Source organism: Rhineura floridana, chromosome 18, assembly GCF_030035675.1.
Source record: "Rhineura floridana isolate rRhiFlo1 chromosome 18, rRhiFlo1.hap2, whole genome shotgun sequence".
In the NCBI taxonomy this organism is placed as follows: Eukaryota; Metazoa; Chordata; class Lepidosauria; order Squamata; family Rhineuridae; genus Rhineura; species Rhineura floridana.
In genome coordinates, this window is record NC_084497.1 from 940,549 (window position 1) to 956,025 (window position 15,477).

Here is a 15,477-nt window from a genome sequence, read left to right on the forward strand (position 1 = left end):
AAATAGGACCTTGGAAGGTTTTGGGGAGTGGAGGGGGGGGACAGAAGCTGGCAGGTCGCTCAACAGAAATTGGACCATGTTGGGAGCGTTCTCCATCTCTGACTTCAATGAGTCCCTCTTGTCCTTCAACAGTTCGGCCTGCACTGCAGGGCTGTGGTGCACTAATGGCTCGGGGGCCCAGAGCCCCCCACACTTGGTGGATGCCTGGCTGGTGCCTCTCTCCTTTGCCATGCTGATGGTGGTAGGGCTGGTGGGCAACTCCCTGGTGATCTACGTCATCGCCAAGCACAAGCAAATGAGGACTGTGACCAACTTCTACATCGGTGAGATGCTTGACTAATTCCTCTGTTGGGTCATTGCTCAGGTGGGTAAGGAGGAGGGGTGGAGCCAAAGGTAAGGAATTGGGGGCAATGATCAAAGAGGGGACAGTGAGGCATCCCCTGATGAGACGCTTGGGGTGATTATGCCATCCCTCTGGCTAACTCTTTTGTGGGTAGCCTCTGGATCAGATCAGATGCATTTAATTTCTTTCTAGTCCTTTGACCATTACCATCGATTCAGTTCACATTTCAAGCCGAATCGGTCAAATCCACACTTTCCAAAACATTGTGAGAATCGAATCACAGCCCTCTTTCAAAATTCACACTTATTTGAATTTTGCAGTGCAGTCTGCCAACCAAACAATGTTCATAAATGCATCTGTTGGGGGGATGTGCACAAACAAATTAATAGATGAGTGAAAATAAGCAGAAATGCATTATGTGATGAGAGATTGCTTGCAAAAATGTGTGGATCAGTCAAAACTGCCGACAAACAGTTGGAAAACTGTCTGTGTGTTTTATTAGGAGACATGCCCTAAAAAGCTGAAAAAAATTCATAAGGTTTTTTAAAAAAACAACTCCTCCAAATTGCTGTAGAAATGGGAAAAACTGAATTTAGGAAAAATGGGAAATGGATAGATGCAAAATGGACAGGTCCCGAATGACTCCTGAACTCCGCCTCCCCTTCCGGTGAACTCTAGGGCCCTAAGCCAATTGAACAGGGCCAGGAAAATCCAAGCATACATAACGCCACACTGTCCCCTTTACCCAACAGCCAACTTGGCCACTACCGACATCATTTTCTTGGTCTGCTGCGTCCCGTTCACCGCCGTGCTTTATCCACTTCCAGGCTGGATCTTTGGGGAGTTCATGTGTAAATTTGTCAACTACATCCAACAGGTGAGTTTCGGCCCAATTGCCAGTCTCCACCTTCCTTCTCTTTGCCTTTGCAAACCTGCTTGTGTGTTCGCCTGCCTCTCTTGCTCTGCCTCCAAACAACATGGGGGAGAGGGGAGGAACAGTAGAGGACACTGCTGAGAGAAGCAAATGAGTCGTTCCTAGAGCAGGGACTCATACAGAGACGCAATGGCCTAATGACCTAATGCGGCTTTCTTGGGGCTGGACGGCAGAAAAGACTCATTCTGCGTAAGACTGCATATTTGCAGGGTGAGGGAGGTGTTTCTTCCTTTTGACAAGAGAGATTTTCAGTTGCTGCATTTACAAAGCACCCCTTTGCTTGGCTTCGTAGGTCTCGGTGCAGGCCACGTGCACCACCCTGACTGCCATGAGTGTGGACCGGTGGTACGTGACAGTGTTCCCACTCAGATCCTTCAGGCAGCACACTCCTCTTGTTGCCGCTGCCGTAAGCGCCAGCATCTGGGTCAGTGAGTGGAGTCAGCAGCGAGGACACGTGGTGTAAATTTCCTGGGTTGTTATTATTTTGAGCTTCACTCTTAGGGATGTTACGATGCAGGGTCATTTTTGAGAGTGAGACGCTGCAAATGACAAGGCTGTGGAGGGGACGTGAGTGTTTGAGGGCCACCACCCACTTTGCTGGGGTGGTAAACAATGTTTGCTTTTTTAAACTGGAGTCTGGTATATATCGCAGCAGAGTGCAGGAATTCAAAGTGTGGCAAGAGATTGGTAGCTGAAAAAATAAAGAAATTACACCGGGGAAATAAAGTCGTTCTGATTACAGGCACACATGTGGCTGTTGTTGAGCTATGAGGTTCGTGCTCACAGACACCATCTGAGACTGGCTAGAAAGGAAGAGGAAGACAAGGAGTTACTAAAGAAGGAGTTGGAGAGGGAAGAACAGGCTGCTATTAAACAGACGTTTTGCTCCTGTGGCAAAGCATGGCTGACACTCCTAAGCTGTGGCAACTCCTGGTTGTTCTATAGCCTCAGCTTTGGATTCGCTGCAGGCTGGGGGGGCGGCGGATGTACCAGTGGCAGCGGCAGAAGGCTTGCCTTGTCTCACGGAAGGGCTGGCCCCACAGCTATGGAAACCGGCCCGGCCCAAGACTACCTGAGAGAAAGGATAAGATGGCGAATCACCCCTTGCCACTCTATGCGCAGAATCCAACTGGGCTGGCAGCTGAATCTTCCTTAAATGCTAGCGAGAGGATAGGATCCTGCACCACACCTGAGGCAGCAGCACAGATGAGGGGTGTGCCAATGGGGGGGGAGGGAGCGCTCAAGAGGAACTGCCCCTGAGGAACTGCTGCCTGAGGCCGTTGCCTCACTGCCTACTGGGAGGGCCGGCCCTCTTCAGAAGCAAGCTTTGAAAACGACATGGAGAAATCAAGAGCAGGTGAATTTGGGCAGCTTCAGTACCTGCCACCCCGGTCTCTTGCCTTGCAGGGTCTTTTCTCGTCTCCGCCGGTTTTGGTTTACAACCAGCTGACAGAGGGCTACTGGTTTGGCCCGCAGATCTACTGCAGTGAGTCCTTCCCCTCCATCCGCCACAAGAGGGCCTTCATCCTGTACAACTTCCTCTTGGTTTACCTTCTCCCTCTGGCAACCATCCTTCTTTGCTATGTGGCCATGCTTTGCCAGATGGGGCGCCCCACGGTGGAGCCTGTCGACAACCACTGCCAGGTATCGCGTGCCGGATTTCATATTCATCGTCATCGTTGCCTTTTCATAGACTCCTGGAAGCACAGAAGAGTAGAGTTCGAAGGGTCCTCTAAGGCCATCCAGTCCAACCCCCTGCTCAGTGCAGGAATCTAACTCAAAGCGTCCCCGACAGGTGGCTGTCCAGCTGCCTCTTGGATGCCTCCAGGGTTGGAGAGGCCACCACCTCCCAAGGTCATTGGTTCCACTGTCATACCACTTTAATAGTTAGGGAGTTTTTCCTGATGTTCAGCCTAAATCTGGCTTTCTGCAACTTGAGCCCCTAACTTACCACCCTGGTAAGTTCCTTCCTACTGGAAGGAAGGGTGGGGTATAAATCTAGCAAATAAATAAATCACGTGTCTCGTGGATAGGGATGAAGAGGGTGCGTACTTGGCCTCGCTGCGGCCAGTGTCCTGTTCACATCCTGGGGCTGCAACAATCTCCTGTCTCAACTGAGGCCATTACCAATGCCAGGACCACAGCGGCTAATTATGGCCCCCTCTTGTCCTCCCTTTACAGGTGCAGCAGGTGGCCGAGCGCACAGGAGCCACGAGGGCCAAGGTTTCCCGCATGGTGGCCATCATCGTGGTCCTTTTCGCCGTCTGCTGGGGGCCCATGCAGCTTCTGATCCTCTTTCAGGCCTTCGGCACCAATGTCCCTCACAACTACTCCACCTACAAGGTGAAGATCTGGGCCCACTGCTTGTCCTATGCCAACTCCTCTGTCAACCCCGTCGTCTATGCCTTCATGGGCACCAATTTCCAGAAGGCATTCCGGAAAGTCTTCCCTTTTGCCTTCCAGAGCAGGGTAGGCAGTGCTGGCGTCACTGGCCGGGCCAACGCCAACACGGAGATGCAGCTTGTTTCATCGGGGATGTAGGGCGAGAGAAACACCTTTTCTGGGATGGAGCCAACTATAAGAACGTAAGAAGAGCACTGCAGCTGCATCAGGCCAGTGGCCCATCTAGTCCAGCCGCCTGCTCTCATAGTAGCCAACCAGATGCCCACGATGGGAAGCCCAAAAGCAGGACCTGAGCGCAGGAGCAACTTTCTCATTCATGATCCCCCAACAACTCGGGTTCTGAGACTGGAAGGAAGATAAAGCTCTCATGACTTGTAGCCATTGATGGCTTTACCCTCCCCCATGAATTTTGCTAATCCTCTGTTAAAGATGTCCACATTGCACCCATCCTTACTACTTGTGGCAGGGAGTTCCATAGGTTAACTATGTGCTATGCGAAGAAATCACAGATTGGGGGCAGGAGAAAGCAATGCAAAATGCAAATAATCCATCCCATCCCACCTTAGGCGATAACTGCTCCTCCTTTTCATGTGTGTGTAATATGTGAGCTGTGGGTGGGGGTGTTTTGTGCAGATCCTGTGGGCTTTGCATGTGCTATGTCTGTGGGGTGTACCTGCATGTGGGTGTTTACTGCTGGAAGAGGTATCCACCCAAATTGCAAATGTTCAGGTGCATTTGTTAGCCAAATGTTAGCTGTCATGCAATTCAACTCCACTAGATGTCACTATTTCCAAACAATTAAAAAAATCTCTCAAAACCCAAATGGAAAAATGTGGTTTTTAAAAGTTGATATTTATTTATTTAATATGATTGATTTATTTGTTTAATAAAGTATATATATCGCTTGATTGTAAAAAAAAAACCCCACCTCTGAACAGTTTACAGAATATAAGGCGATGGGTGAAACTTGTAGCAGGTGCAGAATGGCAGGTGAGAGAAGGGGGGGTGCAGAGGTTAGGGGAGGAGGGGGTGTCTGGATGGGCCCAATTATCTGCCCTGCAGTAGGCATTTAATGCTGCGGCCTGATTAAGGGAAGCTTGGCTGATTCATCTGAGTAGTCTTCCTGGATCATTCATCTGGATCTGACTCAATTGTTTGAAAGAAGAATTTTTAGATGGGGCATCCCTGTGTTGGGGCTGAAACCATTAGAAGGTGCGTTCCCTCCTGTGGGATTGGCCATGGCTTGAGGATTGACCATCTGCACTGCATGGAAAGTCCGCTCAGTCTGTAACAGCACCTTCCAGCTAGGGCTGGGAATTGCCTGAAACTCCGGAAATCCTCTGCCAGTCAGTGTCAACAGTACTGAGGTAGATGGACCAATGGTCTGACTCAGCATGAAGCAATTTCCTAGGTTTCTCTTTAAATCATGGCTAACAGGCCCATTCCTTTCGATGAGTCTGCTTTGAGTACCACTTAGCTGAAGACCATTGTGATTTCCTTTATAAACACATTGTGTTTATAAAGATGTATTATAGTTTTAATTCTATTGCTTTCCCATGCATAATGCTTCCGCCCCACCCCAGAAGGCCACTTTGTAAAAACTTTGGATGAAATAAATGGAACGACGGAAAATCCTTTCTTTCTTGTCCTGCCCTGTGGAATCGGAGGGTCACTTCGCTCCACAATTGCTGGTCTGTGGGTCAGCCCCAAATCCTTGCACTCGACCTGCCTTACCACCACTGTGGTGGCTCTCTGCTTCCTCGTCTGAACGTTTCATAGCAGTGGCGGATGGTGACCACAACGCCTGTGGAGCTGTGGGGAGGTGGGGCCAGGGGTCACAATGGGACGAGCTAAGGGTAGGCGGAGCCAGATAATGCTGGTTCTCTCCCCATCTGTCAGGTCCCAGCCAGGGAAGACCAGGTGGCTCTGGGCCCTGGCTCAGGCGCCATCTGAGGTGAGAGGCCAGGATCCTGTGATGTGGCCCAGACTGGGCCCAAGGGAGAAGCGTCACCTCCAGCGCCAGGAGGACTGCAGGCCAGGACTCCTCAGGAGTAAAGGACTCCTCAGGAGTAAAGGTCTGGCTGCGAGTGCCAATGGGAGCCAGCTGAGGTTTGGGGTGTGGCTCAGTAGCTGCAGCATAAAACCCCCAGAGCTAGGCTGGTATTGCTGCTGTGCACCAGCTCTGTACCTGGCCTGCCTAAAGAGTGCTTGGGGACCCCAGACCAGTCTCTCGCTTGCACCTTACAGACTGCTTGGCCTCTGATCCTGGACTGCTCTGACCCTGACTCTTGCCTGACTCCCTTGGTGTTCAGGTAGACTCCGGACTCTGGCTTCAGACTGACCCTGGATACGCCCTTGCGCTGGGGAATCTCTCGCCACCTTAAGGAGACCGGTGAGAACATGGCACCTTCCTTGCAGAAACACTGAGGATCAGTGCACTAGGGCCTGTTACATTCTTCAAATGTCAATTTTATACTGATCTTAGAGAATGCTGTTTGTTTATTTAACAAAATGTATATACTGTTTGAATGTAAAGATCTCTAAGCGGTTTACAAAACATTCAAATTATCAATAAAACAGTTAGAAACAAGTAATTTACAACAAGTGTAAAGCAAAGCAAAGCATTTACTAGAGAGATTAAAACTGATCAACGTCTATGAGTCTAGATATGCTATGCCTATTTAGAGCCCTTTTTAAGGAGCATGAAGTGCACGCAAGTGAAAGAGTGAACTTGGGCTCTCTACTACAAGTTGCAAACAAGGATGTGACCTGGAGGGTTGCTTTGTTTGCAGTAAGGGCTGCCAAAAAGGGCCTGCGAGGAGGGAGGCATCAAGCGATCCAGTTGTGCCAGATGCAGAGATGAGGCAGAATCACCTGCCACACAGAGAAGACGCATCACCAGGGCAGCAACCCAGGCAGAGACACAACAGGCAACCTCCCGTGAGAGCCAGGGGAAGATTTTGCTGCACCTCTGCCTTGAGGTAATTGTATCTCTTTTTTTTCCACCAACTTGTCATTTGAGCATATATAACATTGTATTTTATATACATGTTGGGGTGATGCTACATCATGATTACAAACCCTTTCATTAGTTGCCTGGGCATTTTTGATTATGATATTTCTGGCTGGCCGAAATGGTTTGATTCCTCTTAATTTTGTGGCACTGTGGCTAGCATTAGACATACTCTGAGTAGACCCATTGAAATCAATGTACTTAAGTCAGTTCATTTAGAGGGTTGACTCGGCGTGGGCCTTAATCAGCAACCACATGCTGAAGTTAAAGGGCACAACGAACTCGGATCCATTCAATTCAATGGGCTTACTCTCAGTAGAATTTCATGGGCTACAATCTATGGTATTATCCGATTGTATTATAATCTGCATATGTTTTCAATGCACGTTTAAAACACATTTTGATCCATGCAAAAACAACAACAGAATTTCAGGGCCTTGCCATTTAAAATTACACACCATGCATTTAAAGTCTATTTAAAGCAGCTGGCTTCCTCCTCCAACGCTCCTGGGAACAGTAGTTTGCTAAGGGTGCTGGGAATTGTTGCTCTGCCAGGGGGTAAACTACAGCTCCCAGGATTCTTTAGGAGAAGCCACGTGCTTTAAAATGTGCTTTTAACTTTGTGGTGCGCAGGCAGCTTGCAGTAATTTTAAATTTCATGGCCCTGAAATCTTATTGTTGTTCCTCTGTATGGTTTAGGAAAGCAGTCTGTTGCACAGTTCACTCCTTTTCATCCGTCTACGTTCAACCCCTTTTTTCGTTTGTTGCACCTATCTATCCAAAATACTCAAGGCTTTGCTGCTGGTGGAGTTGTAGGGAGGGAGGCAGCGAGAGAGCAAAGGGGGTGGTGGTGGGGGTGGGAAAAGGGACGCGGCTCCCTTAAATAAAGAGAGAGCGAGAAACACACACAGAGAAGGCAAGCGGAAACGACTTTACCCGGACTTCGTCAAGGGAGCGTCTCCAAAGAGCCAATATTGTCACAAGTTTAATGGAACTTTTTTTGTTTTGCATTTCTTCCCCTCCCCACTCTGCTGGTGTCATGATGCTATTAAAAGCGGTGGGGAGAGAGGGAGACAGCAAGCAAGCAAGAAAAGTTGGCAAACTTAGTCCCTGAGCCAGAGATGTAGCTGGGACTCCAGTTCCCATCGGCCCTCAGTGTTGCCTCAGGGCCAGTCACCGCCTCACAGCCTAACCCACCTCACAGGGTTGTTGTGGGGAGGGGGAAGAGCCATGTATGCCAGTGTTCTTTAACCTTGGGCTCACATATGTTGTCAGACTACAACTCCCATCAGGCCCCAGCAGATTAGCCAACGGCCAAGGATGATGGAAGCAGTAGTCCAGCAACACCTGGGGAGCCCCAAGGTTGAAGAACAGTGGTGTATGCCGCCTTGAGCTCCTTGGAAGAAAAGGTGGGTCAGGAAAGTCAGAACAGGAAATGGCAACAATAGCATGAGGATAATACTGATAAGGAGTGGCCTACCTTAGAGGGTTGTTCTCAGGACTTTTTGCGGGGGTGGGGGACCTTGAGTCCAGGGGCCAAATATGGCTCTCTAAGCCTTTCTGTCTAGCCCTAACAACTTGCACCACACCACACCGCCCTCACTGGCCCTGCTCTACACCCTTAGAGAGCTTGTGCCTGGCTGGAAATATGCCCTCGAACTCGCATCATGCCTCTTGCTTGCCCAAATGGAGGACAGCGGGAGCAGTGTGGGAGCATGTGTATAAACTAGCCCCTGGTCCAGGGGTGACAATGGCATGTCTTGCTCTGCCCACTTTTGCCTTTGGCACCGCCCACCTCTGGCAGATGGCCCCCGGAATGCGGCCCAAAAGGGAATGCGGCCCTCGGGCTGCAAAAGAGATTTCCCACCCTGTGAAAGCCAGGAAGGTGGGAGGAAACCCCCAATGAAGCGCTTGCTTCTGAGGAAAGACGCTCCGCGCCCCATCATGGGGAAGGGCCCCACGTCCCTGGTGGGCACCTGCCTGGCCTGCAGAAGGGCCCAAGCCGAATCTCCGGTGGCATCTCCAGGGGGGGCTGGGAAGGACCCTGGAGAACCGCTGCTAGCCAGAGCTGACCATATGAAGCTAGATGGGCCAGTGCTCCAGCTCAGAATAACGCAGCCACCTTAATGAGTCTCTGTTCTGTTTTGCTTGTTTTTATTTCAAGTGGTGTTTTATTTTTTAACATTGTAAACTGCTCTGCTGATATGTTATGATTTGGCAGTATTGAAATGCTTTTTATAAATAAGATGTTCCTGTTTAAATAGTTCTCATGATTGTTTTTTGTTGCTTTGAAATGTTTTTGCTGTGCACGATGTTTTGCCAGAAGGCTGTGTATCAATACTTCTGTACACAACTAAAACAAAGCAGCCTTTTGTTCAGGACCAGGAGCCTGCCCTTACAGCAGCCATTTACACTCCCAAAAGGAGAAGTGGGGGGACCTCATGAGGACTAGAATCTGGAAACATTGGGATTGACCTTTGTAACTGACCTGATGAGACTCTGTGAGGCCTAGAAATGAGGCTCTTGAGGACTAGAATCTGGGAATGGTGAAATTGAGCTAGGGGAATCACCCAATGAGACCCCATGAAGACTAGAATTTCAGAACACTGAAACTGACCAACGAGTCTCCATGAGGGGTACATTCTTGTAGGAGGAGAGCATGAGGACTCGCACCTTGGAACCTGGAACTGAACTTTGGAATTGACCTCATGAGGAATCTCCGAACACTGAAACTGACATTTGGAATTGACCTCTGAGACCTCACAAGGACTAGAATCTGGGAGTGGTGAAATTGATCTTTGTAACTGACCTGTGAGCCTCCAAGGGTGAATCCCGAAGGTGGAGGGAAGACCAGAAGCGAGGGCCATGAGGACTAGCACCTTCTTATGTTCCTCCCTTGCTGGGTTGCGGGCCCGTTTCCTTCCTTTCCTGCCCCCTTCCTGGCGGAGGTTGGAATTGAGCGACGTTCCCTGCAGGCTGGACCAGCCCCTCTCCTATGCCTGGCCCTTGATTCAGAGGTTAGGAATTTGCATCTGATTGCGATTTTGCCATCCTATGATTTGTCTCCCTGCAGCTCGGAGCACGCCTTGAGGCACCGGGCGAGGCGAGGCGGCCGCCGCCATGGCGTGAGTGGCAGAGGGCACTTGGCCGCGCCAGGCAGATGAGGGAAAGGGGAATCAGAATAGCACAATATATTTATCCAGGGAACCGAAGGGGTGGAATCCAAGGGCGGATCTGTCCTTTCGTTCTTCCTCAGGTTGCCTGGATCACCTGCTCTGGGGGCCCCCCTGCAAAATCATTGAGCCAGAAAAAGGAGAGGAGGGGGTTAGGAGAATGAGATTCCCCAAGCTGCCGTCTTCGCAAGGTAAAACCCTATTATTTTAAAATAAATAAAAAAGATATAAACTTGCTGGTGGTTTGGGCAGAATGTGCGTGCTTTGAAACGCAACCGGATTTGTTCTTAAAAGAATGCTTTCCCTTTGAGAAGAGCCATGTTAAAATGTGCGTGTGCGCGCGACTCCTGCGCGGAGTAGACCCATTGACAGGAAGGCACCAAAGTTAGCCATGGACCATGAATTGCAATGGGACTCCTCTGAGTAGGGCAACGCCGGTTACAAACTTGCGTGATAACATGTATATATATTAATTTCACTGAAGTTAAAAGTGCATGTGCGGTTCATTGTAGACCTTGCAGAGGGAGCTTAAATGTTGAACCTCCCTCGCTCCCCCAAAATCCCTGTTCCTTAGGGAGGCCTGGCATGTAACTTTTTTAAAAAAAAACACATTTCGCATTAAAATAATCTGGGGATTCAGTTGTGGAGAAAAGGGTTTCGCATTGTGGGGTGGTTTTTCAAAAATCTGTTTGCAAAAGGTTCTTATATATATATATATATATATATATATATATAGTTCCTTCCTCTGTTAATATTTGCATAGTGATCTTTCTCTTTCTTGTGTTAGTGAAGCTATTTTAAACTCCTGGAAATATATATATTTGTGCAATATATATGCTGGATTTTTCTAAGCGCAGAGGCTGATTCATAAGACCCAGCTCTGATGGCCTCTCCAAAGAGCATGCTCTTTTAAACTTTGCCTTGGTGGGTCTACTTGGAGCAGCTCATTGTTTTAAAAGAATATATCATCTCTTTTTAGCTTGTCTGCAACAAAATCCTCCTTTCCTCCACCCCTCTAGAATGAGCTTTCTCTAGAATCCCAGAGTTGAAAAGGGGCCAAAGAGTGCATCTAGTCTAACCTCCTGGCAATTCAGGGAATCTGTGGTTAACAGCGTCTGGGACGCTTGTCTAAATTTCAGGTCGAGCCTAGAAATACTCCCGCTTTAAAGGTAACACAGTATGGTTGGTCAGAATTAACTTCCATTGGGTTCTCTGGGCCTAACACCCTAGTAAATGCGTATAGGGTTGCAGCTTAATGTGGGCTTATAGTAACTGAGGGAGTCTCCCTCTTTTTTTGGGTGGTGGTGGAGGATTAAATTATTCCCCCCTTTTTTAGTTTTACCTCTTGAGTCCCCTTTAATATCACTCCCTTAGATTTCTTAATTGTATCTTACATATTTTTATCTATATTAATGTTTTTGTGGTTTTTTTTTTACTGTGCATGATTTTATTGTGAGCCGCCCAGAGTGCCTTGTTGTAGGGTAGAAGGGAGGGATAGAAATATTTTAAATAAATAAATAAAAATTGGAGGTATGTTCTGTTCTTTACAATGTTTAGCATGTAAAAGTTGGAGTGTGTCTCTGTACTTCGGGGGATGTCTTCCTTGGAAGGAGGCAAGGTCATAGCCCTGATGTGCAGAGGCACAGTGGGCACACTCTTCCTGCTGGGTCTCCTCATTAGGAGTCAGTTGGGAGATCTGGTTGCGCCCAATGATGGGCCGCAGCTTTGGAGCTGCAAATCGTGCAGAGGGGCAGCAGGAACCCTCTCCCTTGCTTGTCAGTGAAAATCCAGTTTGATTAGCTAACCTATTTCTTGTGGCTTGGGAATTGCTGTGCTTAAACAGGGCACCACCTCCGCTTTGGTACAGATCACTGTCGGCGATCTCGTACCTGGGGCTGTCTGTTTGTGTGTGGGGAGAGACAATGGAACTCCTTGCAACAGGGTGTAGCGATGGCTTTATGGGGATTTAGACAAATTCCTGGAGAACAAGGCTACTAACCACGATGGCTATGCTGTCCCTTCACTGTCAGAGGTGCAAGGATGCTTCTGAATACTAGTTCCTGGAAACTGCAGGAGGGGAGAGTTGCTCCTGTGCTCAGGTCCTGCTTGTGGGCCTCGAATCATGGGCATCTGGTTGGCCACTGTGAGGACAGCATGCTAGACTAGATAGGCCACTGGCCTGGTCTAGCTGCAGGGCTCTTCTTATGTTCTTTTGAGGGAGAAATGTTGAAGTAATTTGGGGTGTTCCATGTCCACAACCCAGAATAGGTTGATTCTACTGTTGCACAAATGTCATAAATGTGACAGGTGTGTGCACGTATCTGTATGTTGCAAAGCTCCCTGCAGTGGTGCACTATACCTTGTGCACCCGCTGCTGGTGATCATGGAGGCCTGGTGTGTCAGGGGTGAGGGGCTTTTTTCATTTGCCCCCCACCGCAACATTATCTCCATGGCTGGCTCTGTGTGTTGCTCATAGGGGTGAATCTCAGGGGTTTGCTTACATGAAGAGTTGAAAAAAATGACACGCACCCCACCTCCAACCCGCAGGGCCCTGCCGCTTGGTTCTGTGTTTACTGGTCACGTGAAAGTGACCGCAGGCAGATGGTGGACATCTCGAGGTGGCTCATGTCAGCGAGACCATCGGAGCAGGATAGTAAGACCAAAGTGTTTGCCAATTTGTCTAAGGAGGAAGCAAACTTCTCTCTCTGGCCCCATTTTTGTTTGTCAGGCTCACAATAAGACCTAATATGAAATAAACTGCTTGAGGACTTCCTAAGTACTCTGTGATCTTCAAATTGTGCACTTCCTACCAACACAGGAAGGAAATCATCCTTCTGTCTTTCCTTGTTCCTCATAACCAAATCTTAAAATTCAATTTGGCCCTCAAAGAGATGTAAAAACTGGTAGAGAAGATCTGCCATTTTGACGGTAAAAAATTTCCCATTGTCCAGACAATGTGCCCCGTGCTTGGAAACGCATTAATGCGTGTTTCTCTGTGGTGTGCTTCGTATGCTCAAACTGGCATTATTTATTTATTTATTTATTTATTTATTTAGTTGCATTTCTAAACCGCCCTATAGCTAGCAGCTCCCAGGGCGGTGTACAACATGATAAAACCACAATATTTAAAATACAGCAAGTGTGTATTGCGCAGACAATATAAAACATTATATAAACAAAGTAAAAGAAAACTAGAAATAAAATAAATAAGGTTAAAAAGCATAAAATACATTAAAATGCCTGGGTGAAGAGGTGGGTTTTTACCTGGCGCCGGAAAGATGACAGGGAAGGCGCCAGGCGTATCTCATCTGGGAGGGCATTCCATAATTCAGGGGCCACCACCGAAAAGGCCCTAGATCTTGTTACTGTTCTCTGGGCCTCTGTATGGGTTGGGACCCGGAGAAGGGCCTTAGATGTCGAGCGGAGTGAACGGGTAGGAATATAGCGAGAGAGGCGTTCCATCAGAAACTGCGCCACTTGACTGGCGTTGTATTAGGCAGGGGAGGCTCACACCATTTTAAACTTTGGCAACAGGAGGTGATGCAGGATGCCTTCTGTGCTGCCCCACATTTAGTGCGGAAGTATGTGCGTGATGTTGTGCATTGATGTGCCTCATGTCTGCACCATACTGGACTGCACCTTTCTGGATTGCAGCATTTTTAAAATTTGATTCCATTTATGAATGTTGTCCCCTAAAAAATAAATAAATCCATACTTGTTTAATAGGTTTTATTTGTAATTTGCAAACAGGTCGGGGCCTTGGTCAATCTGTCGTAAAACGCTGGATAGATGGACCCTTCCACCCCTCCCGTCTCATAACCTCTCTCCGGCTGCAAGATCTCAACATCTGGAGCCGGCCAGAAAAGCCCCGCTGGGGGTCTTGGGAAGCCAGCAAGGGGCTTCTGCACTTCCGCTTTGTCTCCCCTACAAGAGCGTTAAGGAATTAATGTCTTCAGCGCCAAGCACTTTGGAGATGCTTCTTCCTAGCGAGGCAGCTCAGCTGTCCCTCCATTTCTTTCCCTTTCTCTCTCGGTCTTTACACTTTGTCAGCTCCTTACGTTGACAACAGCTGGGAATTGTCTGCAGGTGGAGATTTTGCAGGAATCTTTCAACAGGACTCTCTGCAGATTTCCCCACTCTGGGGGACATTTATGAAGCTCGACGGGTAATTGAGGGGTCCCTAACAGCTCTCTGCACCCTGAAGAACCTACAGTTCCTGGGATTCTTTGGGGGCAGAAGCTGGGACTGTTTAAAGCAGCGTGATGCTCTTCTAAATGTATTGTGTGGATGAGGCCTCTGAGACATGCTGCAACCAATAGTCCAATAGTGAACCATGAGGGGTATGTTCCCCTTTGATGCCCCCTTTTCCACCAATGAGGACTCTAGGCAGCTGCCAACGGAGTGGGCCTGCATTTGGAGATGCGAGGCTCCTGATTGGTGCTGGTTTCCTCTGATGTCAGAGAGGTTCCGTTAAGGCGCCTGCTGGCTGCCTCGTGGCTCTTGATGGGGGGGCATTCCGTGGCAGTTGGGGGGAGAAGAGAAAGGTGGGGCTATATTTTATTTTATTTTCTTTTTGTGGGACTGTCAGATAAACCTAGATCGTGTTTGCAGGGACACCTTGCTTGCTTGGTTAGGTAAATACAACCGCTCATTTTATAAATTTGTAAGTGCTGCCCTGGGCTCCTTCTGAAAGGAGGGGCATCGGGATGTGCATTTAATAAATAATAATAAAGAAATGTATGCAATGCTTATTTTTTAAAAAAGATATTGGGTGGGATCCAGTGCGAGCCCTACTCAGAGTGGACCCATTGAAATGAACGGCCCTGACAAACCTAGGCCCATTAATTTTAGTGGTTTACTCTGAGTAAATCTTAGCTGACTATAACTCCTATTCCAGGGATGTATACAATGCAGTCAAAGGATTGTATTCAGCTACATCCTGCTCAGATGGGAAGCCCCCAAACAGGAAAGGGCAACAGCAAATCTCCCCTCTTGAAGTTCCCAGCAACTGGCATTCAGAGGCATTTACTGCCTCCAACAGGGGAGAGAGAACGTAGACATTGTGGCTAGTAGCCACTGAATGTCTTATACTCCATAGATTGGTCTAACCAGGTGCCCATGATGGGAAGCCCACAAGCAGGACCCGAGCGCAAGAGGAACTTTTTCCTCCTGCGGTTTCTGGCAAGTGGCATTCAGCGCCATCCTGCCTCTGATAATGGAGGCAGAGCATAGCCATTGTGGCTAGTAGCCACTGATAGCCTTCTCGTCTTCCAGGAATTAGCCCAATCCTCTTTTAAAGCCATCCAAGTTGTGGCTTCCAGTGGCAGTGAGTTCCACAGTTTAACTCTGCGCTGTGTGAAGAAGTCCTTCCTTGCTTCTGTCCCTGAATCTTCCAGCTTTCGGGTTCATTGGACGAGTTCTCATGTCATGCGAGAGGGAGAAAAAAATTTCTCTGTCCGCTCTCCCCGTGCCATGCATCGTTTAATACACCTCTGTCATGTCCCTGATTACTCGCCTTTCCTCTAAACTTAAAGAGCCCCAGACGTTGCTGACCTGGTATTCAGAAGCACCCAGCCTGCGACCGCAGAGGCAGAGCCACATTGGCTAGTAG

General features: G+C 48.5%; 2 protein-coding genes across 5 annotated transcripts in view; both read left to right on the forward strand.

Annotated features, from left to right (window-relative positions):
* The first annotated feature begins 76 nt into the window (after window positions 1-76).
* KISS1R (KISS1 receptor) lies at window positions 77-4,464 on the forward strand. The gene is given in 6 exon segments (XM_061601812.1): window positions 77-323; window positions 1,096-1,220; window positions 1,570-1,705; window positions 2,685-2,700; window positions 2,702-2,921; window positions 3,459-4,464. Coding segments are annotated over 6 exon segments (1,104 nt in total). The 3' UTR covers window positions 3,819-4,464.
* Window positions 4,465-5,852: 1,388 nt separating this feature from the next.
* ARID3A (AT-rich interaction domain 3A) overlaps window positions 5,853-15,477 on the forward strand; it is a 52,543-nt gene continuing 42,918 nt past the window's right edge. For 2 of the 4 annotated variants that reach the window (XM_061601624.1, XM_061601625.1), the window contains exons 1-3: window positions 5,853-6,072; window positions 6,473-6,661; window positions 9,950-10,057. The gene's annotated coding sequence lies outside the window, so the exon portion shown is untranslated. The remainder of the gene's footprint in view (window positions 6,073-6,472; window positions 6,662-9,949; window positions 10,058-15,477) is intronic. The other 2 variants (XM_061601622.1, XM_061601623.1) reach the window with 1 other exon arrangement.